Here is a 24,837-nt window from a genome sequence, read left to right on the forward strand (position 1 = left end):
TATTTTATAAGGAGAAGGATCAGACACTGCTACCGCCCTCAGGAAGCAACATAATGAACAGTTTGAAATAACAGTGAATGGGGTAGAGGAACTTCAATTACCAAGTTATTGTACCATAAATACTGGAGGAAATGTGGAGAAACTGAACATGTCACCTACTACAATTGGAGATTTAAAATTATACACTCATTCTGGGAAAGAGTTTGGCAGTTTCTTAAAGACTAAATATGAAATTACTATATGACCCAGCAATTGCCCTCTTGTGTATTTATCCCAGAGACACAAAAACTAATGTTCATATAAAAACCTGTACTTGAATGTTGTTCATAGCAACTTTAGACAGTTAATAACTGGAAATACTCCAATGTCTTTCAACAGGTTAAAAAACTGTTATGTATATACCATGAAATATTACTCAGAAATAAAAAGGAACAAACTGTTCATACTTCAACACATATTATCTATTTGGCAGATATTTTATTTATGCCATTAATCAACTAATAAAAAATAACCCCGGAGTTCCGGAGCAAGTTATAGCAAAATAGTTAGCTACTCAAGTGAATGGGGAGATTTCTATCAAGCTTCCCCAAATACATATTTTTCAAGTACATTCAAATGAAAATGAGTTTTTCATTATACTTAGCATCCCAATTGTAGAAACTCTGTCGTTCCCTCTGCTTCCCCCCTCACCTGTTACTCTGTCATTCAGAGCATTAGTGAAGAATGGAGAAAAATTCCAGCATCTTGTCTTTTTGCCTCACATCTTACAATAGGGGTTCTTAGATTGAAGTCACAGACCTTTGGGATGTGAAACCCTTAAAACCCCAGTATGGTTCTGTTCATGTGCATTTTCCTAAGGAATATAACTAAACCTTCCCCTTAGATTTTCAAAGGCCAAGAACAACTTCCCCAAAGCTCAAAACAATTTATACAAAATCTGCAGATGTACCTTTTACTTGGACAAAGTTAGATACAATCACAAGATCATGCAATCTCTTTTGTCACATCCTTGTAGTCTGTTCTAAGGACTGAAAACATCAAAAAACTACTACTTTTAAAATGTAGTCCTCTTTTCCTCTGAACTTTCTCTCTCTCTCTTTTTTCTTTTTTGAGACAAGAGTCTCACTCTGTTGCCCAGGATAGAGTGCCATGGGGTCAGGCTAGCTCACAGCAACATCGAACTCCTGGGTTCACGCAATCCTCCTGATCCGGCCGCCCAAGTAGCTAGGACTATAGGTGCCTACCACAACATCAGGCCAACTTCTATTTTTAGTAGAGACAGGGGTCTCACTCTTACTCAGGCTGGTCTTGAACTCCTGATCTCAAGCAATCTACCTGCCTCAGCCTCCCAGAATGCTAGGATTATAGGAGTGAGCCATCACACCCGACCTGGGTTTTCCTTCTTTAAAAGTCATAGATTAAGCCACATTTACTTGAGTGTTCACCTTCATAACATGAGCTGAGATGACAGGAAAAACACTCCAGAGGTAGCAATCATAAAACTGTATCTACTATAAAACACCTCTTTTAGGATGGAGTAAGACAATTTGTAGTACACCAAATTGTGGAGTATATACAACTGGCCATTCTATAAATTTACCCATAGTCTTGGAATAAATAGTAAAAATGTCCATTAATATAATAAGAACAAAATTCATTTTATGTTACAGGAGTTAAGTACCTCCTTGACATAGTAAATATATTTTAGCAGTTATAATTAATGTGCTTCAAATTGAGTAACTTCAATAATTATGCCAGTTTTTTCTATTTAATATGCTGCTATAGGCACTAAGAAAAAAGTATGAAAAGAGCCACACTGAAAAAATTTGTTTGCCAAATTACTTTGAAATTTGTGAAAACAAGTATGCCACTGATACAATCTTGTATTTCAATCTGAGTGTGAAAAGCAATAAATCATGGTCAAATGGTGCTTATTTTGGCAGCCCGTATACTAAAACTGGAAAACAATACAGAGAAGATTAGCACAGTCCTTGTGCACGGATGACATGCAAATCTGTGAACTATTTCATATTTTTACCTAATGGGCACAATGTAAGGGTATATGGCACATATTCTGGGTGAGGAGCACATCTACAACAGGGACCTTACCTAACAAAAGCAAACATAACCTAAGTCTGTACCCTCACATTAACCTGAAATCTAAAAAAAAATCATGGTCAAATGGACAACACAGAAACAAATTTAAAGAAATAGCAGATAATAAAATATAGGCAGAAATACCTGTACTCTGTATCTATACTTACATATTGACATTAATTGATGCAACCAGCACCAAAAATGCTACTGAAGAAACAAATGTTAACTTCATGAGAAATTACAGAAACACCATAGTTATAGTTAATCTATCACAGGTACAACGGTTTAGCCAATAAAAAAGCAACAGAAATTGGTTACTGAATAAAGCCCAAGTAGGAGGTCAAGGTGGGATGATCACTTGAGCCTAGGAGTTTGATCTTGCAGGGATCTATGATAGCGCCACTACACTCTCGCCTGAGGGCAATACCCTTTCCCAAAATATAAAACAAAACAAAACCCTGGCATTTTATTAATACGATTCAAATTTTCTCATTCAGATTCATTCTCTTAAAGTATTGCTTTTCAAATACTAGTAGTTGCTAAATCAATTCAATAGGTCACAATCAGTATTTTTTCACTTTAATATACCAGAAAATCAAAATAAATACAGATTTCCCACAGTATCCCACAGGACCTCTGCAAATAACAAAATCTGAGGATGCTCAAGTCTCTTATATGAAATGGCATACACTTATGGTCATCTTCCTTTATACTTGAAATTATCTCTAGATTACTTATAATACTATAATGTAAATGCTATTAATACAGAACTTCTGTAAATTGAGCACTGCTATGTGCCATGCATCAGAAACACAGATTTCCAGTTTCTAACACAACTCCAAGGAAAATAATGTAATTCCTACTTTATAGGTGAAGGAATCAGCTAAGAAAGAGTAAATGGTTTATTCTTACTCTCTGACTACTCCGCTACTTGAACATTGGCAGTTCCTCAATATAGGCAGACAATTCTCTGTATTTACTCCCTAGGGAATTGCATTTTGCCATCTCCACTTCATTGTCTTCTAAATATGTATCTCCAAATAAATCAGACCTCTGCTGAGGGCCCGTACTACTCTAAGCTTTCATCATGGTTCACTTAAGACTAGTGTAATGTACTAACTGGTCTTGCATATCTTCTCTAGCCCTCACTCAATTCATTCTCCATACTCTAAACAAATGTGAGTAAGTGATTTCAAGAAACAAAGCCACTCACTCTCTAGTTTCAAGTTATTCTTAGACTAAATTGCTAACAGGTTTCAGAGTCTGGTCCCGACTTTAAGCGTCTCTTTATACTACTCTCTCCCCTAGACAGTGAGCCTGCCCCAAAACATTGACTTCCTTTAAGAATATACTATGTTCAGCTCGGCGCCTGTGGCTCAAGTGGCTAAGGCACCAGCCACATACACCTAAGGTGGCGGGTTCGAATCCAGCCTGGGCCCAGCAAACAACGATGGCTGCAACCAAAAGAAAAAAAAAAAAGCCAGGTGTTGTGGTGGGTGCCTGTGGTCCCAGCTACTTGGGAGGTGGAGGAAAAAGACTCGCTTGAGCCCAGGAGTTGGAGGTTGCTGTGAGCTGTGATGCCATAGCACTCTACCCAGGGGGACAGCTTGAGGCTCTGTCTCAAAAAAAAAAAAAAAAAAGAATATACTATGTTCCTTCCTACCACATGCATATATGGCTTATTCAGTATTAAATAACTCTCCATTCCACCCTACCATTCCCCCAAGTTAACACACATTTATCTCTCAGCTGTAACTAAAAATGATACTTTTCATGGAGGCCTTCCCTCACCATTTAGACCAGCACATTCCAGTTCAGCCTAGTCACTTTTCAAGTGTTAAACAGCTTCAAGTGGCTACTGTGTTCAAAGGACAGCGCTAAACCAGCTGTCTGTGTTTCTGGACTCCCTATTCTCCTGGTCAATGTGCCTATCCCTGCATCAATATCACACTGTCTTAAATACTAAAGTTTTATTTTATATGACAGAATAAGCATATATGCCACCACCATCAACATTCTGCTTTTCACAAGTGTCCAGGCTATTCTAAGTTCTTCACTTTTACACATAGATTAGAATCAGCATGTGAAATTTCTGGAAATCTCTTGAAATAGCCAACAAAACACAGCAACCCAAGTTCAGCAACCCAAGAACACTGACCTCTCTGTGATATACCATATTCATGGACAAAAAAAGTAGCAATTCTGCGATTTATTCAGATCTTTTTAATGTCTTTGAATAAAGCTTTATACATGTGATGATTATTCTAAAGGACTTGATAACCTGCCATGCTTTTGTAAATAATGCCTTCTCTACTTTTTCTAGTTACTTTTTGCTGATATACAGAGATAAAACTGAACTTTGATTACTGATTTTATATCAAGCTACTCTGCTAATTCTATTAATACTGTCAATAATAATTTACCTATAGATGCTTATTGGCTTTCATATTGATATCATGAGCAAAATAATAATTTTTGTTTCCTCCTTTCCAATACTTATGTTTTTAGTTTCTTTTTTCTTATTCCTTTAACCAGGTTCTCCACATAACACCAAAAAAGAGTGATGATTCTGTATACCCATCTTGTTTCTGATTGAAAAGGGAATATCCTTCCCTATGTAGGATGACAAATGATCCTTATTATAAATTTTGCTCATTTGTAGATATCTTTTTTCAAATTAAGAAAGCTCTCATCTGTTCCTAATTTATTAGTTTTCTCATTTATTTGTTAAATTTTATCAAGTGCTTTTTCTACATCTACTGCCATAGTAGTATTTTTCTCCTTTGGTCTGTTTATGGAGTCAACCACATATACAGATTTTCTATTAAGCCATCCTTTGCACATGTGGTATAAATTCACCATGGACATAACTTTCCTTTTATATACTGGTGATACTGTTGGGCTTTTTTAATATTATAGGCCCCAAATCTCTCATACAAAACCCTCAGATTTAAGATATATTTCAGAATTCAAACTTTTTAGTCACTAGCAACAATGTACAAGGTCTGCCAATTAAGATGGCAAACTCATTCTAGAAAAAGTATTACATATGTCATTGTTGAGTATCATCTCAGTCACCAGATGGCCAAGGGGAGTACTTTGAAGGTGACTAGAGATATTGAGCAATGAGGTATGTCATACTTTTTCTAGGATAAGTTTGTAAACTTAATTAGAGGACTTTGACCTCATATGGTACACAAAGTATATTAATAGTAACAACCTGAGTACCTAGTACTCAAACTAATATTTTCACAGTGAAGTGCGGGGATGATGATAAGCAGACTCTCATCTGTTCAAGTCAGGATCTGCCAGTAATGAGAAGAGGTCCAATGAGGTTGTGTTGTCAAGTTGTGAAATTGAAATTTTGAGTTTTCAGAGGCTACTGGATTTCAAAATAGCACTCAGGGTAATCATTTCAGAGTTTTATACACACCCTCATGATTAAAATGTGACATAATATTCCTTTCTTATACCACTTCATGTCTGATTCTAGAATTAAGGATAGGTAAGTTTGAAGAGTAAACTGAAGAATGTATTCCTTTGCTTTCTATTCTCTGGAACAATTTACACAATATTGGAATGACTTAATCCTTGAAAAGTCTCCTATAAAATTATCTAAGCCTACTAGTTCCTTGGTGGGAAAATTTACTACTGCAAAATTTATTTAATAATAAGAGGATTATTCCAAGTTTCCTTGTTTAGGTAAACTGTATTTTTATAGAAGTTAGTTTATTTTGTTTAAACTTTCAAATTTGTTGGTATAAAACTGTTGATAGTATTCTCTATTATCTTTTTAATCTGAATGAACTTTAACTACAACAGAACCTCTGTAAGTTGACCACCTAAGGAACTGCGACAAACTGGTCAACAAACAGAAGTGGTCAACACAAAGAACTAGGCCTACTGAACTGATACATACATGTGGTACATATGCAGTCTATGAAAATTAGGTCAACTTAAAGAGGTGGTCAACCACGGAGGTTCTACTATATGTTCTCCTTTTACTCACAATACTTATTTATGCCTTCTCTTTTTTTCAACATTGTTTTCAGAGGTTTGTCTATTCTATTTTTCTAGTCTTTTCAAAAAAATCAGCAATTAGCTTGATTTCTGTTGTGGTCTCTATCTCCATCACTTTATAACTAAATGCCTACATTTGCCCCTTGACTAAAAGTATAAAATTATATTAAGTATTATCTGAAAGACTAGGCACCAATACAGAAAAATATGCACTATTGCTATTGAAGACGATGCCTCTGTTCTTAGGGAACACACAAAGAAATATTTAATGGCAATTAATATGATGTCTCTAACTTAATCTCAAAGGTCTCAAAGGAATGCATACATACACAAACTCAGGTAGGTGGAACAAAATACAAACAATTGGTAAAGCTGGGTGAAGAATATGTGAGTGTTTTACTATTCCTACAACTATTTTCTATGTTAAAATTATTTAAAAATAAAGTTACCAAAGCAACTGACTTCTGAACAAAAATGGAAAAATTACACAAAAATAAAAGCAATTTAAAAATGAGCTGTGATGTTTTCATGTAAGCAAATTAAGACAAAAATATTGAGGTCCTTTGGCAGTGATAAAATGTATAGATGGAACTATGGATAATAGGGTGAGTATAAAGAGATGCCAGAGATAATCACTGCTGGTAGTGTGTGTTGTAAATTAAGAGTATGTGAGGTAAGTTTAGATGAGTGAGTCTTCTTATACAAAAACTGTTTACATGCCTCGTCTAGAGAATTGTTAATAGCAAAATAGAGAAATATAGTATCTTAAACTTAGAAAATAAAGTCTATCCAACTATAATGGACAGTTATGATATGTAGGAAAACTACCTAGAATAAGTTTATTAAAAATATCCCTACCTGGGGCAGTGCCTGTGGCTCAAGAAGTAGGTTGCTGGCCCCATATACCAGAGGTGGTGGGTTCAAACCCGGCCCTAGACAAAAACAAACAAATCCTCCCCCCAAAAATATCCCTATCTGTAATTGGGACTGATAAACAACAGTTAGCCATGGAAAATATGTATTGATAATTTATAAGACTTAACTGATGAATAAATTATCAATATATTAGAATAAAAGCTTATTGGATGCTATCGTAAGACCGTAAAATAACTTGAATATATTTTGTGTGCCATCTATTATAAAAGAGTATTAGAAATGAAGTTGCTAAAATATCACTGTGAAAAAGATCTAAAAAAATAAAAATTACTAAGTACAACTTTAACAGCACACATATTTAGGTTTCTAATGCTTAATACCATCAGATGAATTATTACCTATCAAAAAAGTATAAAAGATGAAAACATGCTATTGAACCAGAATTCTACAATTCAAATTTCAGAAACTACTCTATACGCCTTCAGGCAATATACCACTACCTACAAAGAGGATGCCTAGAAAAATTTAATCAATACTGAAGACTAGTATTAATTCCCTAAGCAAGATAGGTATATCAAATTAATATCACAAAACTGGTAGGACAGAAAGAAAAACATATATATAGGATGATTGTAAACTGAAAAATGAGCAAAATTGACTTCATAATCTGGGTATTTAAAAAAAAAGTTGGGCGGTACCTGTGGCTCAGAGGAGTAAGGCACCAGCCCCATATGCCGGAGGTGGTGGGTTCAAACCCAGCCCCGGCCAAAACTGAAAAAAAAAAAAAATAAATGAAAAAATAAAAAAAAGGTTTACTTAGAATTATGCTACAGAATATGAAGTCAAACTTCTATCCCAAATAAAATGTACTGAGATAATTTCTCTCCACAAAATATTCAAATCACTAATTTACTGAGTGAATAAGATAGTCCAAGTTGTCACTGATGTCAATCCATTATCTTTCTGTGTATGTATGTGTGTGTACATATATACATATATATATGTGATGTTTTAAAAAATAAAAGCAAGCAACTTTATAAACATCACAAACATAAATGAAACTTACTTTTTTATCTTCTTTTACTTTATGGGTTTTCTTTTTCATCTTCTTGTCATCTAATTCCTGATCAGAAGTGATTGCAGGATTATCAATACCACCTTTCCAAGTTTCAACAGGTGAAAGAAGTGGGTCTTCTTCACTTCCACGATGTCTTCCTTTTCTTTTTGTTTTAGAAGTGGTGAAAGCCTCATCATCACTTGCATCAGAATGTGTTCTTCTATAGTACGACTTGGCTTTACTAAACAAGGTTTTAGATTTGTATTTATATTTTGAAGGCCTCCGTTCCCCATGACTTTTTGAGGTTCTATCAGAAAATCCATTTTCTTCATCTCCTTGGGTGTTATTTACATACGAGTTTCGAATTTTAATAATGCGATTTTGACTATCATCTGGGACAACATAAATCTCATCAGAATAGCCCTTCTGTTTGAAAATTGTATCAATAGGTTCTGCGTAGTTATCTGAAGGATCCGTATCTTCAGGATGTGCCAAAGGCACCCGGGAAGTCTGTTTTCTTGGATTTTTACCAATACCAGCTTCAATTGTTTTTAAAAGGTTTGGATCCAGTTTTTTCACATTTGTCTTAGGTACAACTGGTTTAGGTTTAATAGGTGGAGGCACTTTATGGTTGCGTTCATGGTCATGACAGTTTGGGGTACTATGAATAGGATATTCATTTCCTTCCAGATCTAACCTATACCTGGAACGGTCACTAGGTGTTGGAAGCAACTGTACATCATCTCCAATTGGACTATAAGGAGGTGGTGCTTCTGTGTCATCATCTGAATCAGGGTAGTTGTTATAGGGAAAACAGTCTCTGGGAGATGGTAGAAAAACATCTTCACTTTGATGAGCTGATTCCCTTGTATTATCAGACAAATAGGAATTTTCTATCATATTTTTTTTCTCTAGAACATCACTGAAAAACAGAGTAAAGACTTCAGTTTGACGATGATACTGAGATAAAGAATATAACGCTGTAAACTTAGCAGTGATCTCAGTTGCGATGTGTTCTCCTTCAGTCATTAACTCCTTAATAGCCTCATTTTCAAAAAAATCTGCTTGGCTATCAGTAACTGCTACCAGTTGTACTGGAATGGTATCTTGAACTTCTGACAGAAATGCTCGAAGCATTCCCATTGATGCTTTCCGTTTGGCAGAGTAAACTAATATATACCCATGAACCAGTTCATCTTTCCTTACTCCAATTGAAGAATGGTATGATAATATTGTGATCTGTATTCGCCTCCTCTTTTCACCAATGATTTTATCAAGCATTAGGGAATTATTTTGTCCAGCCTGAGCAGCACTGCAAGAATGAGAATCAAGGAAGGGTGAAAGGATAAGATCCACACTGAATGGATCACCACACATGGCACACATGACAATTCTCAAGTCAGCTTCTGATACATCTTTATTGGTGGGAACCGGGCTCATCACATCCAAATTGTGTTTAACTGATTCCAATACTCCTCTTAGTGCTTGTTTAATTTGGGTTTCATTAAATTTACGAGGATATGTACCAGTAGGTACATCTACAAAAGGACATTGTAACTTGTTTGCCAACTGCTGCCCTTGGTGCCTGAGAATTGGTAGATTCTTACTGATGGAATCTCTCTGATTAGCCAGAATTAACGTAAATGGAAGATTGGCCATATATTTATCTTTTCTGATCTGAGTAGCTTCAGTTCTTATTTTTCCAATAAACTCCCCAATAAAACTCAGTGACTCAATAGAATTAAATACACAGAAGCACCCATGTGGTTTAAAGGCGGCAGTCCATAATTGACTCAAAAAGTAAGGCGATTTGGCATCAATGGGCCGGAGTTCAAGTTCATAAATTTTTCCATCTAAGGCATATTCATCATCAGTGGATTGGGTCCTTATCTCATTTGTTAGTTCTTGGGCAAGGCCATCCTTCCCTAAAATGAAAAGGTTAACTTTATCTATATTGGTACTATCATGATACAACCGTAAGCGGCCATGATCCAACTGCAAAAGACTATTGGCAAGTAACTGCTCCACTTTAATGTCAGTACAGTTTTGGCCACTAAGACATGTTTCTTTAGTGGGATGATAAACAAATCCTATATGTTTAAGTAGAAGAGATTCCCTATCAGGTGCAAGTTTCTGTAAAGCTTTGTATCTAGGTTCTTCACTCAGAACTGTATGAATTTCACTCATTTTGTCTGAACTAGGTGTTGCATTAAGATCTAAATCATAAAAAAGTTCAGAATGCTCAAAAAGCATTTCCTGAAACTCTTCTTTGGCTTTTTCAACTATTTCTCGCTGATGTCTACCATATACCTCTTTGCTATCAGCCTCAGTGATATACTTGAAGGCTTCATCCTCCATAACAAAGCACATAACTTCTTCCCATGGCTGCCCAGGTGAAATGAACTGAATTTTTTCCAAAGTCTTTCTGAATTTTTCCTTCATTTCCACCCTCCTCTTCTCTGATATTAGGTGTTGTACATGGTTCTGATAGACTTTTTCAGCTTCTAAAGTGCTCAGGAGGTCAAATGGGATCCTTCTATCATTAATTTTATCTATATGGTCAGTTTCATCCCAAGGTGTTTTTTCTAGCACCACAAAACATAACTGAAAATCTGCTCTCTTTTCCATTAACTTCAAGGCTTCTGACCAATTCAAATGTTCAATTTCTTCTAGATTTGGCAAAAGAGTATTAAAAGCTCTTGGTAAAGTATTTATATATTCTTCTCTCCTTTTTCTTATATGTTCCTGTTTAAGTTGTTCTATATGTTTAGAAAATGTATTTCTGGCCTTTCTTGTTCCCTCTAAGTTGATGTATTCTTCATAATCAGGATGATTTTTTAATTTATTACTAACAGTTTTCCAAGTTGCATGATAATCTCTCACAGTCTGCACAAGTTTTTCAAACTTATCTGTTGCTGTGACAACAAGTTGTCTCTGTGTTTTATAAGCATCCAGATAGGGAATAATTTTAGGCTTGCCACGAGTTTTATCCAACATTTGTACCAGTGCAGTGAAACATGTCTCAATGTTGACATTAAATCGTGCTGATGTTTCCACTACAAGAAGGTTCTTTTTGTTTGAAGCAAATGCCTGAACTTCTCTAAGATAATGATCCACACATTCATCACATTTAGTTGCCGCTATTATTACAGGTTTTTTAGATTTTGATAGCTGGACAAAAAGGTTATTCACAAATTTAAGTTGATCATCAAACTTCCTATTGCATCCCTGACTTACATCAATGCACAATAAAAATCCATCTACGTTGAGCTTCCCTTCAGGCATCTGCTTCTGTTCAAAGTCTTGCTCCAAGCCTAACTGATCAGTGCAAATGTACATTAGTTTTTCTGCTGACTGCAATTTAGAGGCAGCTGCACGTTTTATGTATGGTTGCAAATTCGTACTCCGATGAGGCAAGAAAGTCTGGTCATCAATGAACTCTGTTTGTTCGATGACATGAATTTTGCACTCTACTCCATCTTCACCATTTTGTGTTATGTCACCCCAGTACAAAAAGTGATCATTGTTTACTACTCGTCCTCCGAAGTCAATGGTGCTAAGCACAGAAGTATGCTCTGGATAATATTCATCTGCTTTTGAGCGTACAAATCTATTGCACAAACAAGACTTTCCAACACCACAGTTACCTTTGTCTTTTTCAGTCCCAGACAGTCCAACTACACTGATAGTATAGGATGGGGGACGAGGCTCTTTGTTTTTTGCCATCATAACTCTCTTCTCATGTCTCTACATTCACAAAGGTAACCACATATACTTCTCATTCTGAAAACAAAATCATCTCAAAATACAGATCCCAAATTTCAGAAGTGTACTTGGTTCTCTGTATTTCCCTCATTTCTGTGCAGAAAGATCTTCAAGATCATATGGATCATCTTCCTAGAAAGAGGGGGAGAAAGGACACATCTTAATCATAAATTACATACAATGAATTATACATATTAAAGACATTTGTAACAAATCATTTGTAGCAAATAGTAATGTTAATCATGTTAAATATACTTATAAGAAATCCTAACAGTTTATGATTTACTGTTATAAATGCAAGATGACTTCAAAATTTAAGGCAAACAAAACAACAACTAAAATAATTAAATGTAAAATCTAATGTAATGCCTCACAAACTGTAAGATAAACTTCTATTAACCAAACATACATTTTGCTTTTTATTATTCTCTTCCTATGAGTTTGAGGAAACAACCAGTATTTCCCACTCCCTTAATTTTCTTGTCTTCTGTGATTGAAGGCTATGTTGGTGGCAACTAAAATTTAAGTAATTGTCTTAGCAACTCCCTCACAACTTTAAGAATACAAAACAACCGCCTTTCTACTACAGGGTTTCTTAAAACTTATTCCCTAAAATAGGATTTTATAAGAATTTAGTAAGATTTTAGAATAAAAAGTTCCAGTAAGTTTTAACACACTCTTATGAAACCTATCAAATTTTATGCACCATTGCAACAAAGAGAATTCAAATACTTAAAACAGGGAAATAGAAATAAGTGAAGAGTTAAGACAAATAGTGACAACATTTAAGTAGACCAGGGGGTCTCAAACTAAGCAGATGAAGGAGCAACTTTCATTTCAAATCTGTAATAAATGAAATAAAAAGTAATCATAAATGAAATTTTAAAATATAAAATATTTTTGTAAAATGTAAATGAAATTTTGAAAAAAATCCAAGCCTTAATTTTGTATAACATGCAAAAGACATAAAATTATTGCCAAACTGTTTCTAAAAACTCTTAATTTCTGGATTTATTTCTTCCCCTAGTAGTTACAAAGAGCTCAAGGATCACATTTTGAATAGCGTCAAGTACCTTAAGATTATATATTTGAGACAATTTTTATAATTATTTGCTATACTAGCAACATTACATAATTTTAAGAATTACATGATATTTAATTTTGATTATTTATGTATGAACAATGAATCAGTTGTTTTAAAGTCTTATTTGAAGAGTCTTCACATTCTTTTGAGGCTGAATTAAAAGCAATACATCATTTCTAGTACTTTAAAATTTCATAAGAAAAAATCCAGTAATGCATATCAGCATGTGTAAAAGGACATCCGGACATAAAGGATGTAAAGAACAAGAAAAAGAAAAGACTACCTCTGCTCCCCCCAGAATACTTGGTTTGTGCACTGACCTCCACTGCAAGTAAACATCTATTTTAGTTATACTACACATGTCTATAATGGTAATGAGAAACTGTCCTTATAACTAAAATCTTGACTAATATTTCTACTAAAATGATAATTCATAATTTTTAAAAACAAAATTTCAGATTTATTCTTGTACTCAAGAATTTTCTTCTGACAGCCTCAACTAAGTATCAATTTTATCAGCCACCTAATAGTAAAATAAAAGATGTACTAGATTTATTTCTGTAATAAAACTATTACCATACTGAAGCAGCGACATAGGAAGTAGAACTATGTGTAAATAGAACTGATTTCAAAATCTGACTTCTATTATTTACTAGGTGATGACAGCAGTAAAGCCCTAAACCTTTTCACCATTTACCTAATGTATAAAATGGGACTGCGTACCTATACAAGTTTAAGAACCAAACCATTTTTAAAATGTGAAGTGCCTTGCAAACGAAAGGGTCTTACTAAATAAGAGTTCTATTTTTTAATTAGATTAACGAGAAACTTACAAAAAATAATGCAATAAGACTTTTTACAGGGGGCAAGACACAATTGTAAGAGGGACTTTACCTAACAAATGCAATCAGTGTAATCTGTTTCTTGTATCCTCAATGAATACCCAACAATAAAAAAAAAAGACTTATCACAAATATTATGTGGCAGTGGTATTTATGGAAACAAGTAGCAAAAAAAAAAATTAGGGAAATCTCATCTAATCCTATTAACTTCCTTTTGTTAAGGAAAATTCTTAAAAAATCTTAATCTAGCCACACTTACCTAGCATCAAGTTTAACATTTTTACCTAAATTATGTAAAGAACAATCAGACTATCTATGAATATTTATAGAAAAGAAACATATCACGCCTATAATCCTAGCACTTAGGAGGCCAAGGATTGCTTGAGTGTACAGGTTGAAGACCAGCCTGAGCCAGAGGAAGACCCCATCTCTAAAAACTAGCTGGGCATTGTGGTGGGCGCCTGTAGTCCTAGCTACCTGAGAGGCTGAGGCAAGAGGATCACTTGAACCCAAGAGTTTTAGGTTGCTATGAGCTAAGACACCACAGCACTCTACCAAGGGTGACCAAGTGAGACCCTGTCTCAAAAAAAAAAAAAAAAAACCCAGAAAGAAAGAAAACAGTCTATTAACAGGACAACAAAGTTAGCCATAGTAGGGCAGTGCCTGTGGCTCAAAGGAGTAAGGTGCCGGCCCCATATGCCGGAGGTGGCAGGTTCAAAACCCAGCCCTGGCCAAAAAACCAAACAAACAAACAAACAAACAAGTCATAGTAATAAAAAGAGAAATTATATGTGGAAACAGCACAATGATTCCACAGCTAATAACTAAGAAAAAAACAGAAGACATGATATACTCTTTTTTTTTTTTTAACAGAAAAACAAAACTTGTAGGTGATATTTCAAAATGCATTATCAAAAGAAAACTTACCTAATGATTACTCTGGGGAATTCTTACTTTAAGCAGTAAGAACACTAAAACTACACAATGAAATATAATTCTTTATTAACCAAACATATATTCTGAAAACTAATTCAAAGATATATAAGACTATTGTCCCTTGGCTTCCAGTTTCATAGACAAGAGACTGTTTAATATAAGAACACCACAATATAATAAGGACCCTAAGTATTGCAAAAAAATTCAACTACAAACCTAATCTTTACTACAACCATCATATTTCTTATATACATTTACCCAAACAATATAATTTTGGATACTATTACTATTACTGCTCTCCTATGGCATAATCCCAAAGTATGAGATACACTCTAAACCTTTAGAAAGGCAGAGTAGCAATGAAAACATCCTATAAAATAAAAATTCCAGAGTTCCAGAAAGAAAAGGCTCTTAAAATTAAATGAAGAGTGAAGGCATTAAGTCATCACCACTTTTATTGGTTGGTCACTGAAACTAGAAGGCTTTTTATCTAAAAGAGAAATGAAACTACTATGTTGAGGTTAAATTTTGATATTAAAGCTTCAAGACTTCCTAATTAATTTGGTAGTGGCAATCTCTGAATCATGAATGTTAAAGTTCAAATTAAAAATAAGGTAATTTTGTGCTACTTTTATGGTTTCACACCAATTCACAGTAAACTGCCAATTTGACAGAGGGAAGAACAGCCAAGGCCTTATTAACAAATACCATCAGGTAAGACTATTCTTGAAGTCCCCTAAAAAGCTTAAGTCATTAGTCACCCACTATATGGTGATTTTCAGACTGGGAAAGTATTTACCAGTGATAAAAAAATTCTTCTACCTAGAGATGGGAAGATGTTGGGCCAGTACTTAGTTGCCCTCTTCTAACTTTTTCACCAGAGAAGTGTCTTCCTTATCTGACTAACAGGTTTCTTTAACTTAGAAGTTTTAGTTAAAAAAAAAAAAAAAGTGTCTTCAAATTAACAAAACAAAAAGTTTGAGAAATCCTAGACTAGATAAGAAATTGTTGTCACCTTGCCCTCAAGAGGATTTTGCTATGAAGATAGATCTCATGAAGCTGGCTGTAAAAGGTTATAAAGGAATTTAATTTGAAACACGGGATAGTTTATATAGATAAGATTTAACCACTGGCCCCCAACATCCAGATCAAAGCCACCCTTCTGTTTTTCATGTTTTCACTAATAAACTTATGGCCAATGTCTTCAACTACATGTGGACTGCTTAATTTAGAAAAACTCTTTTAAATACGCCTAACAGTATTATCTGTTTGTGTCAATCATGTATATCTTTCCTACTTTTAACATAAGCTTACTTTCAAATAACTTGTTCTCATAACACTTAGCATTACATTTTTACTGATGATGAAACCAAGACAAAAGCAGCAATGACCTATTCAAAGTTATTAGGTTAGGATGAAAGTCTCCTCAAGCCCAATCTTTTACTTTCTTAAATAACAGTGCTCCTTTTAATGGTTTGCAATGCGCCTCTCATTTCTGCCTTTAAGATTACCTTATAAACCAGTGGTTCTCAACCTTCCTAATGCGGTGGCCCTTTAATATGGTTTCTGTGGGCCCATAGGTTGAGAACCGCTGTTATAAACTGTTATTTATTCAGGGAAATATTTAAGTATCCTTACATAATACTTTTGGCTAAAACTGTCCTACAATTTCTGTCAAAATTAAGCTATCTCCACAATTTAAGTTTTATAAAATATTTACTAGAAACATTATATGCTCTTTTTAATGGAGTTTTAGTAAAAAAGTGGCTTTCTACAAATTAAAAAAAGTTTATATGGAATCGAGCCTAGAAAAATGAAAAAAACAGATTTAGTAATCCAATATTTAAACTAAAACTTGCTTTGTACCTTTTCACAAAACCATCACAAGCACTAATAAAACATTCTGTTTTTAAATTACCATACTGTGTAAGGAAGGTCCTACTGGCCCTATCTTCAAAATGTATCCATAATTTATCAGTTTTCTCTACTTGTACTGCTATTAACACTGATCCCACCCATCAATACCTCTGGCCCAAAGTCTTCTAAACTAAACTTCCCCGCTTCCCTTCCCTTGGTCTATGCATATCACAACAGTCAAGAGTATTCCTTCTAAAACATAAGGCTGAGCCGTGCATCCTGGCTAGCACTTTGGGAAGCTGAGGGAGGAGGGAGGATACCGTGAATTTAGGAGTTCAAGACCAGCTTAAGTAAGAATAAGACCTTGTGTCTATTAAAAATAGACAGGGTTTTGTAGCAGGTGCCTGTAGTCCCAGCAAGAAGATCACTTGAACCCAAGAGTTAGAGGTTGCTATGAGCTATGATAGCCCCACGACACTTAACCCAGGGCAACAGAGCAAGATTCTGCCTCCAAGAAAACCCTGAAAAACAAAACAAAACAAAAAAAAGAAAAGAAGAAATGAAGCATGAAGGCTATTTATAACCTATAATAACGTATTCAGCCAACATAATAATCTAATTTTTATGACACTTAAAAAAATTCAAAAATGAAGGTATGAACCCAAATAAAGTAGACTCAAAATATTTGGATACTTAAAGACTTTTTAAAAATCACATATATTATAGGAAATTATATTTCCAACACCTAATTACACCAAGAGAGCTTTGTGAATAGATGCTCTATCTTCTTTAAATCGAATACAAAAACTCTAAGCAAATATCCAAAAGAGATCCAAGCCCAAAGATTATTATATATATATATTCTACAATCTTACGCAAATCTGGCAGAAAGTTAAAACTTGTCTGAATCATTAATAAAAACATCAAGTGCACACTAAAAAATGAACAGTGTAATATATTACTTTTCTTAATGTTCTCTATACTAATTCTCAATGACAAATTTATCCACGCTGTGAAGAGAAAATGAGAATCTTAACAGGGAGGCACCCGTAGCTCACTGGGTAGGGCAATGGCCACATACGCTGAGGCTAGCACGTTTGAACCTGGCCTGGGCCAACTAAAACAGCAATGACAACTTCAACAAAAAAACAGCTGGGCATTGTGGTGGGTGCCTGTAGTCCCAGCTACTTGGGAGGCTAAGGCAAGAGAATCGCTTCAGCCCAAGAGTTGAGGTTGCTGTGAGCTCTGATGCCACAGGACCCTACCCAGGGCAACAGCTTGAGACTCTGTCTCAAAAAAAAGAAATAAATAAAAAGGAAGTCTTAACATACATAAGATAGCTAAGTAATTCAACAATGTAATAGCTGTAGTAGTCAGTCATATTTCGTATTTTTTTTTTTTTACTGCTGCACCAAGGTTTATACCATATAAGCACACAATCCTTAGGCTGAAAGGAGCCCTAAAAAAGATCATCATTCCTATGAATTAATCTTAAGACTATAATCAAGTGAATAAAAAGAGAACCTATCAAACATTTCAACAATTTATATAGTGACTAAATACTGACTTTTATCTTTTGACTTTTCAAGTTAGTTTTTTAAAAAGTTTCACTGCTGAAAACATTTAAGGCTCGGCACCTATGGCTCAAGCGGCTAAGGTGCCAGCCACATACACCTAAGGTGGCGGGTTCAAATCCAGCCCGGGCCCGCCAAACAACAATAATGGCTGCAACCAAAAAGAAAAAAAAATAGCTGGGCGTTGTGGCAGGCGCCTGTGGTCCCAGCTACTTGGGAGGCTGAGACAGGAGACTCGCTTGAGCCCAGGAGTTAGAGGTTGCTGTGAGCAGTGAAGCCATGACACTCTACCAGGGGGACAGCTTGAGGCTCTGTCTCAAAAAAAAAAAAAAGAAAACATTTAAAAAAACCAATGGCCAAAAACCATTCTCAAAGAGGCTAACCACCTACTCTATTATTTATAATAAATACTTAATCTATATCCTTTTTTGATAATCTTATGCCCCCAAGGCCTTACTATGAAAGTTATTCCAACTCTATGTAGTCCATTTCCTTATTCTATGGCGAAAACAGAAGAACCAAAGGTCATGTCATTTCTATCAACCCATGTAAACAATCCATTAGTAATTACTCTGTTTAGCTTCTATCTGCTTAACTTTATGTCAGAAATTCTGAAAGTACAAAGGTATGTATGTATAGGGAAGTCCCCTACGCCAGTTGAACATGTTCACCTGATGTCTAAGTCCTTTTCTCTCCATTTTGGAGAACAGAGAAAGCGGATGGGAAGATAATTTGACATTCAGTATTATGCTATAAAGAGGAGGAACGAACATTTTCTTAATGATGAGGAACACTTGGTGATGGGAAATGGGAACATGAAGAAGTCAAATAAGAATAGAAGGGGTACAGACTGAAAAGGAATTGCTGACTTAAAAAAAAAAAAGGCCAAAAAGCACTTTCCACACCATATTTTTAAGCAGCTTTACAGTACCATGGCTGAGGAGATAAAGGCAACGTGCTCTACTGTGGTACTGACAAGTGCAATAGGAATTCAAAGAAACTAAAGATTGAAATAGATCAGGGTTTATAAACTATTTCTACAAAACGGCTAGGCAGCAAAGATTTTAGGGTTTGCAGGCTGTAAATACTTAACAATACTGTCGCAATACTTAACTCTGCCATGGAGTACCAAAAACAGTCATAGACCATACTTAAATGAATGACCACGGCTAGGTTATAATAAAACTATTCAGGGATACTGAAATTTGAATTCCATATAATTATCACATACCACAAAATGTGATCTTTTAATTTTTCCCCATTTCAAAATGTACAAAAACATTATATACATTAATGGGCAGCCTGCCAGATCTGACCCATAGTTTACAGCCCTGAAACAGATTAATAGTTCCACATAAAAGATAGATTGAAGTGAACATAAAAAATAAGACTACATTATGATTTTAAAGAGAAGTCATTCCAGATGTGTGATTAGGGTGGTGTGATTCAGGGTAGTAGCCACGGTAGAAAGCAGAGAATATCGTTGAACATGTAAGACAAGACTATAGTTCTTCAAGGGCAAACAGGAATTACACCTTGTAATAAGCAACAGGGAGTCACTACAGATTAGTATAGAAGTGGAATACAAGATTGGATTTGGTGGAGCACAAAGCCCCAGAGATAGACAAATACTGCAGCCTCAACACACCTGGATAAGACTTGAAAAGAGCAATTCAAGACAAAGAACTTGGTGACTGGCTACTACATATAAAAAAGACAGATAAATGTTTAACAGAAAACTAATCAGTTTCAGCAACAGATGGTGGTATTGCTAGAATTTCAGGTGATACTTCCAAAGACAAATGAAACTTCAGTAATGAAATGAGTGAGGCCAAGGTTAAGATTAGTAATTCAAATTTAAAAGTAACAAACTTTAGAAAATTATTTGAAAGAGCATTTGGTTTAATACTCTTATTTCATAAAGAAACATCTAAAGACTAGCACTCTGGGAGGCCAAGGCAGGTGGACTGCTTAAGTCCAGTTCAAGACCAGCCTGAGCAAGAGGGATTATCTCCTCTCTAAAAGTAGCCGGGCTCTTTGGTAGGTGTCTGTAATACCAGCTATTCCAGAGGCTGAGCCAAGAGAATCACTTAAGACCAAGATTTTGAGGTTGCTGTGAGCTGTGATGCTACAGAACTCTACTCAGGATGATAAAGTGAGACCCTCTCAGGAAAAAAACAAAGCAAAACAAAGAACTAAAGAATTACACACTTGGTTAATAAGGGGGAATATAAAAATGATCCTTCAATTCCCCAAATCAGAGGAATATTAAATTTTTACTAGTTCTTTGCAACGAAGAGGTATCAGCTTAGCTCTAGAAAGTACAGAGACATACTATTTTGAATGAGAAGACATAATCAACAGCAAGAAAATGAACAAACCATCCGGTATCAGAGAGCAAGGCCAGAGGTTTTCCAAGATCGTTTAACAATGCCAAATATAGCAACTAGGACAGATAATTCCACCAATGTATGTGTTTATTTCTCTATTTCTCTATCACCCTTTCTACTATGCTTGGGTTAACAATTTCCCAAATCTTTCACTCCAACTCATAAGGTACAAACTGATGCTTCTGTATCTTTATATTTTCTCCTCATCCTGTAGATCTGTCCCTCACTTCCCTATGCTTTTGGGTCCCATGGTCATTAACTTATCTAAATGTCTTTTCCCCCTTAGCCTCCCAATCCTTAGATATTAACACTTCTTACAAAGTAACATATCCTTTATCTAAATTCCTTTATATAAATTTTTAGGCCAGGTGCAGCGGCTCATGCCCGCAATCCTAGCACTCTGGGATGCTGAGTGGGAAAATTCCTTGAGCTCAGGAGTTGGAGACTAGCCTGAGCAAAAGCAAGACTTCATCTAAAAAAGTAGCTGGGCATTGTGGTAGGCACTGTAGTCCCAGGTACTTCGGAGGTTGAGGCAAGAGGATCCCTTAAATCATGAAGTCTGAGGTTGCTGTAAGTTAGACTAACATCATGGCACTCCAGCCTGGGCAACAAAGTGACAGCATCTCTAAAAAAAAAAAAAAAAAAATTCCTTTATACATATTTTAAAATCAGTATATACTGCCCTGTATGTAGCCCAAATAGACCTAAGTTGCCATACTCTCTCTTCATTAAAGTAATATGCTCTTTAAAGGAGCAATATTTTATACTTTTTCTATCACTCAGTGTCCAGTTCTTCAATAAAATATTGGTCAGGGTAATAAATAGGGTAAATCTAATCTGAAGCTAAAAAAAGGAAAATTCACTTTTACTATTAACTCTTTATGATGAAAAGCTTGAGGATCTAACCAAGTGACTTAATACTACTCATATTTTAATCAAGAAATTAAAAAATTATGCATAAATCCTTTCACAAGTAACAGTTTTAATTCTAATGAGTAAAATACACAGATATGGCCATGTGTTAACATTTTTATTTTTATTATTTTATTTTTCTTTTATTTTTATTCATCTCACTACTAACTTAAGGCATTGTGAACAGTCAGCTTCCAAAATACAAGGATGGGGGAGACTATCCTTTTTTGTTTCTCTTACATTTAAACTAGTACTTGCAGTTAAAACTCAAAATGTTAGGTCAAGGTGGGTGGACTGCTTGAGCTTACAGATATGAGACCAGCCTGAGCAAAAGGACACCCTACCTCTAAAAATAGCCAGGCACTATGGAAGGCACCTGTAGTCCCAGCTACTTGGGAAGCTGAGTCAAGAGAACTGCTTGAGCCCAAGAGTTGGAGGTTGCTGTGAGCTGTTACTCAATAGCACTTTACCACTGGTGACAAAGTAAGACTCTGTCTCAAAAAACAAAACAAAACCTCAAAATGTTTCTTCTATGAAGAATTCTCAAAGATGCCTTGACAGAAATAGGTGTTCTCTACTCTGAGCCTCTTAGTATTTTTAACTATTTACTAATTACTCCTCTATAGTTACCACCTCTCCAACTATAGCTTGAGCTATTTCTAATTTATCTGGGTATTCCCAAGGGTAAACACATAGTAAGTGCTAAATAAAGGCAATGTGAATTAATTAAGTGCTAAATAAAGGCAATGTGAATTTAATTAACTAATTAAATTAAGACTCTCATTTAAAAATTTTTTTAATGCAGATCAAAACTTTTACAAAAGTAGAATCTGGGGTAGCACCTGTGGCTCAGTGGGTAAGGCGCTGGCCCCATATACCAAAGGTGGCGGGTTCAAACTTGGCCCCTGCCAAACCACAACAAAAAACATAGCTGGGCATTGCAGAGAGAGCCTGAAGTCCCAGCTGCTCGGGAGGCTGAGGCAAGGCAAGAGAATCGCCTAAGTCTAGGAGTTGGAGGTTGCTGTGAGCAGTGTGACGCCAGGGCACTCTACCAAAGGCAATAAAGTGAGACTCTGTCTCTACCAAAAAACCAAAAAACAAAAGTAGAATCTGCCCTGATTTGAGAGGATGGGTTGTCAGGGAAGCCTGGAAGAATCTAGGGGGAAAAGCCATAGGAATCCAAGGAACAGAATTTGAAAACCAAAGAAAGCGCATACTTAAAATTCTTAGTGTTGAAGAATTTTTTTTAATGTGGTTTTTCCTAATTTGATAAAATGATCAACAGAAGCCTGCACTTAAAAAACTTTAATACTCAAGTTATGAAATGATACATCACTTTGTATCAAAGTTTCTTTGTAGGTCTTTTAGAAATTAAATTTCCCTAGTGTACCTTAATAGTACATACAAACATCTTTTAGGAACATAGACATTACAGAACACTACACAATGTTTCTTGAGTGAATTATATTATTCCATACCTTCTTGATGACCAAAGGGAAAAAAAAAAAGAACTATGGATCTTACAGCCCCAATACAGAAATTCATAAAATAGTATCTATGAAGACTGCAGTTTTGACAAAACTACTAAGAAAATCTCTTATGCCATTTCACATTTAAGTGAATAATGAAGGCTAAAACTCACTATACATCATGACAATGCTTAAAAGTTTAGTACTGTCTTCATGAGACAAACTTTTTCTTCGATTAAAAAATGTGAGTCATAAAGCCATTATTCTAATGCTGTATTGTAACTTCAAATTCAAAAAAAGGAATGCAGAGACAATGTCTTATTCCCTAAAAAAATCTTAACTTTCATTTTCTCTAAAAGAATCATTGTTCTATCCAAAAAGTCTGCCTTTCAAAAAAGATGAGATGGTTTTCAAAACATTTAGGATAAGAACCACATGACAAAATTAAGATGTTAATTTTACAATACATTCTTTAAACTACCAAAGTACTTTAAATGGAGGAAAGGGCCACTAAAATAGATAAAAGTAACAAAATTCTGTGACAATTCTTATATTGAAGTGTAACCCACCGCATTCCCCAATGCCTTTAAATAATTAATGCACAAAGATTGGTAAAGTGAGATATGACCTGGGTTAAAAAATGTAGCCTACTCAAGACAAAACCAAGTGATAGTTATCTAAACATCTGTACCATAAGATCAGATCAATAGTGCTATTAATCTAAACATCTGTACCAATCAGATCAATAGTGCTATTTCTTGAATGCACAGGTAAGTCCAGCCTTTCACTCCACTGTGTTTAGTCATAGTTTGCCTTTACAAGATTTTGTGGCCGACGCTTATCCACTCTTTTCCTCTGCTCTATTTACCACAGAAAAAAGAAATGGGAGTCAATTACAAAATACACGAAATAGGATGAGAAAGAAATTTAAAATGAAAGCAAAATCTTATTGTGGAAATTATCCAGGAGATTACCTATACAGTTAAGTATACTTATCTAAAAAAAAATACTGAATAAAGAGTACCGTTTATCATATTAAAGTACAAATGAACTGGAATTGATGACAAATATCTCCAGATACATTTTACTAATACATTTTTAAACCATATATTATTCCGAATTTCAAACAGTTTTGTCTAGATCAGTTTTTGTTAGAACTATTTAGGGAAAACTTCCAATTGAATGAGATACTACAAACATCCGCTAAATTTCTGTTCAAAGTGAAGACTGGTGTAGTATTTAAGTGGAACTGGCCACCCCCCCCCCCAACACCTGTAGAAGGCAGCACAAGCAAGGACTAGTAAATACTGGCGATGCATATCACTGCTCCACACCTGAGCATTTAAAAAAATGTTTCCTACCTATTACAAGGCAAAAGAAAATTATCGACCGGGATTTCAATTCAAAAGCTCGTGCACAAACCCATTTGCATGCCTGCCTGTCTCAGTCTGCTTTAAAACATTTGAATTCCCAGTCACTAAACGTTGGCAAAGCCGGATTTGTGTTATATGGGGAAAAGTACAAGCGCCCCCTCCCCCCCACAACTTTCTCGGAATTTTACTAGAGGGCCGAGCCGCTGGCCCTTACTCCCTAGCACCCTACAGCCTCCGCGGCACCCCCAGCCTCCACCTTACTTGCATTTCTAATAATGCCGTGGGGCGGGTGTGAGCGAGCAAGCGTGTATTTGTGTGTGGAGAAGTGCGCGCGCTCCCGCGCGGCTCCCCGCCCCCACCCCGATACTTTTCTTTAGTGGAAACAGAGGAAGAATCCAGAGATGATTCCAGCGAAAACTCAGTATCAGAGCCTCCGCCCGCCGCAGGCAGCCGACGGGACTCTGTATTTAGGCTGCGCAGTGCAACTTCTCATCCCTTAACCTGAGGTCTAGCAGCAGATGGAAAACTGGTCTCGAGAACCCGGGGAGGAGTCCGGGAGATAAGGAAAAAGTGAAAGGGCCGATC

General features: G+C 35.5%; 1 protein-coding gene and 1 non-coding gene across 4 annotated transcripts in view; one reads left to right on the forward strand and one right to left on the reverse strand.

Annotated features, from left to right (window-relative positions):
* The window catches only part of ARHGAP5 (Rho GTPase activating protein 5), a 73,448-nt gene that overhangs the window by 47,692 nt on the left and 919 nt on the right, over positions 1 to 24,837 (reverse strand). Inside the window, exons 1-2 of one of the 3 annotated variants that reach the window (XM_023514385.1) lie at positions 16,855 to 16,874; positions 8,060 to 11,947 (exon numbers count right to left, since the gene is read on the reverse strand). In XM_023514385.1, the coding sequence (XP_023370153.1) occupies positions 8,060 to 11,779 (3,720 nt within the window). In that variant the 5' untranslated portion in view covers positions 11,780 to 11,947; positions 16,855 to 16,874. Of the gene's footprint in view, positions 1 to 8,059; positions 12,007 to 16,854; positions 16,875 to 24,837 lie in introns of those variants that run through there. The other 2 variants (XM_023514384.1, XM_012806462.2) reach the window with 2 other exon arrangements.
* LOC111726055 lies at positions 1,928 to 2,036 on the forward strand. The gene has a single exon (XR_002773947.1). It is a non-coding gene; the product is annotated as a U6 spliceosomal RNA (small nuclear RNA).

This window comes from Otolemur garnettii, unplaced genomic scaffold, assembly GCF_000181295.1.
Source record: "Otolemur garnettii isolate 467f Iridium unplaced genomic scaffold, OtoGar3 scaffold00052, whole genome shotgun sequence".
In the NCBI taxonomy this organism is placed as follows: Eukaryota; Metazoa; Chordata; class Mammalia; order Primates; family Galagidae; genus Otolemur; species Otolemur garnettii.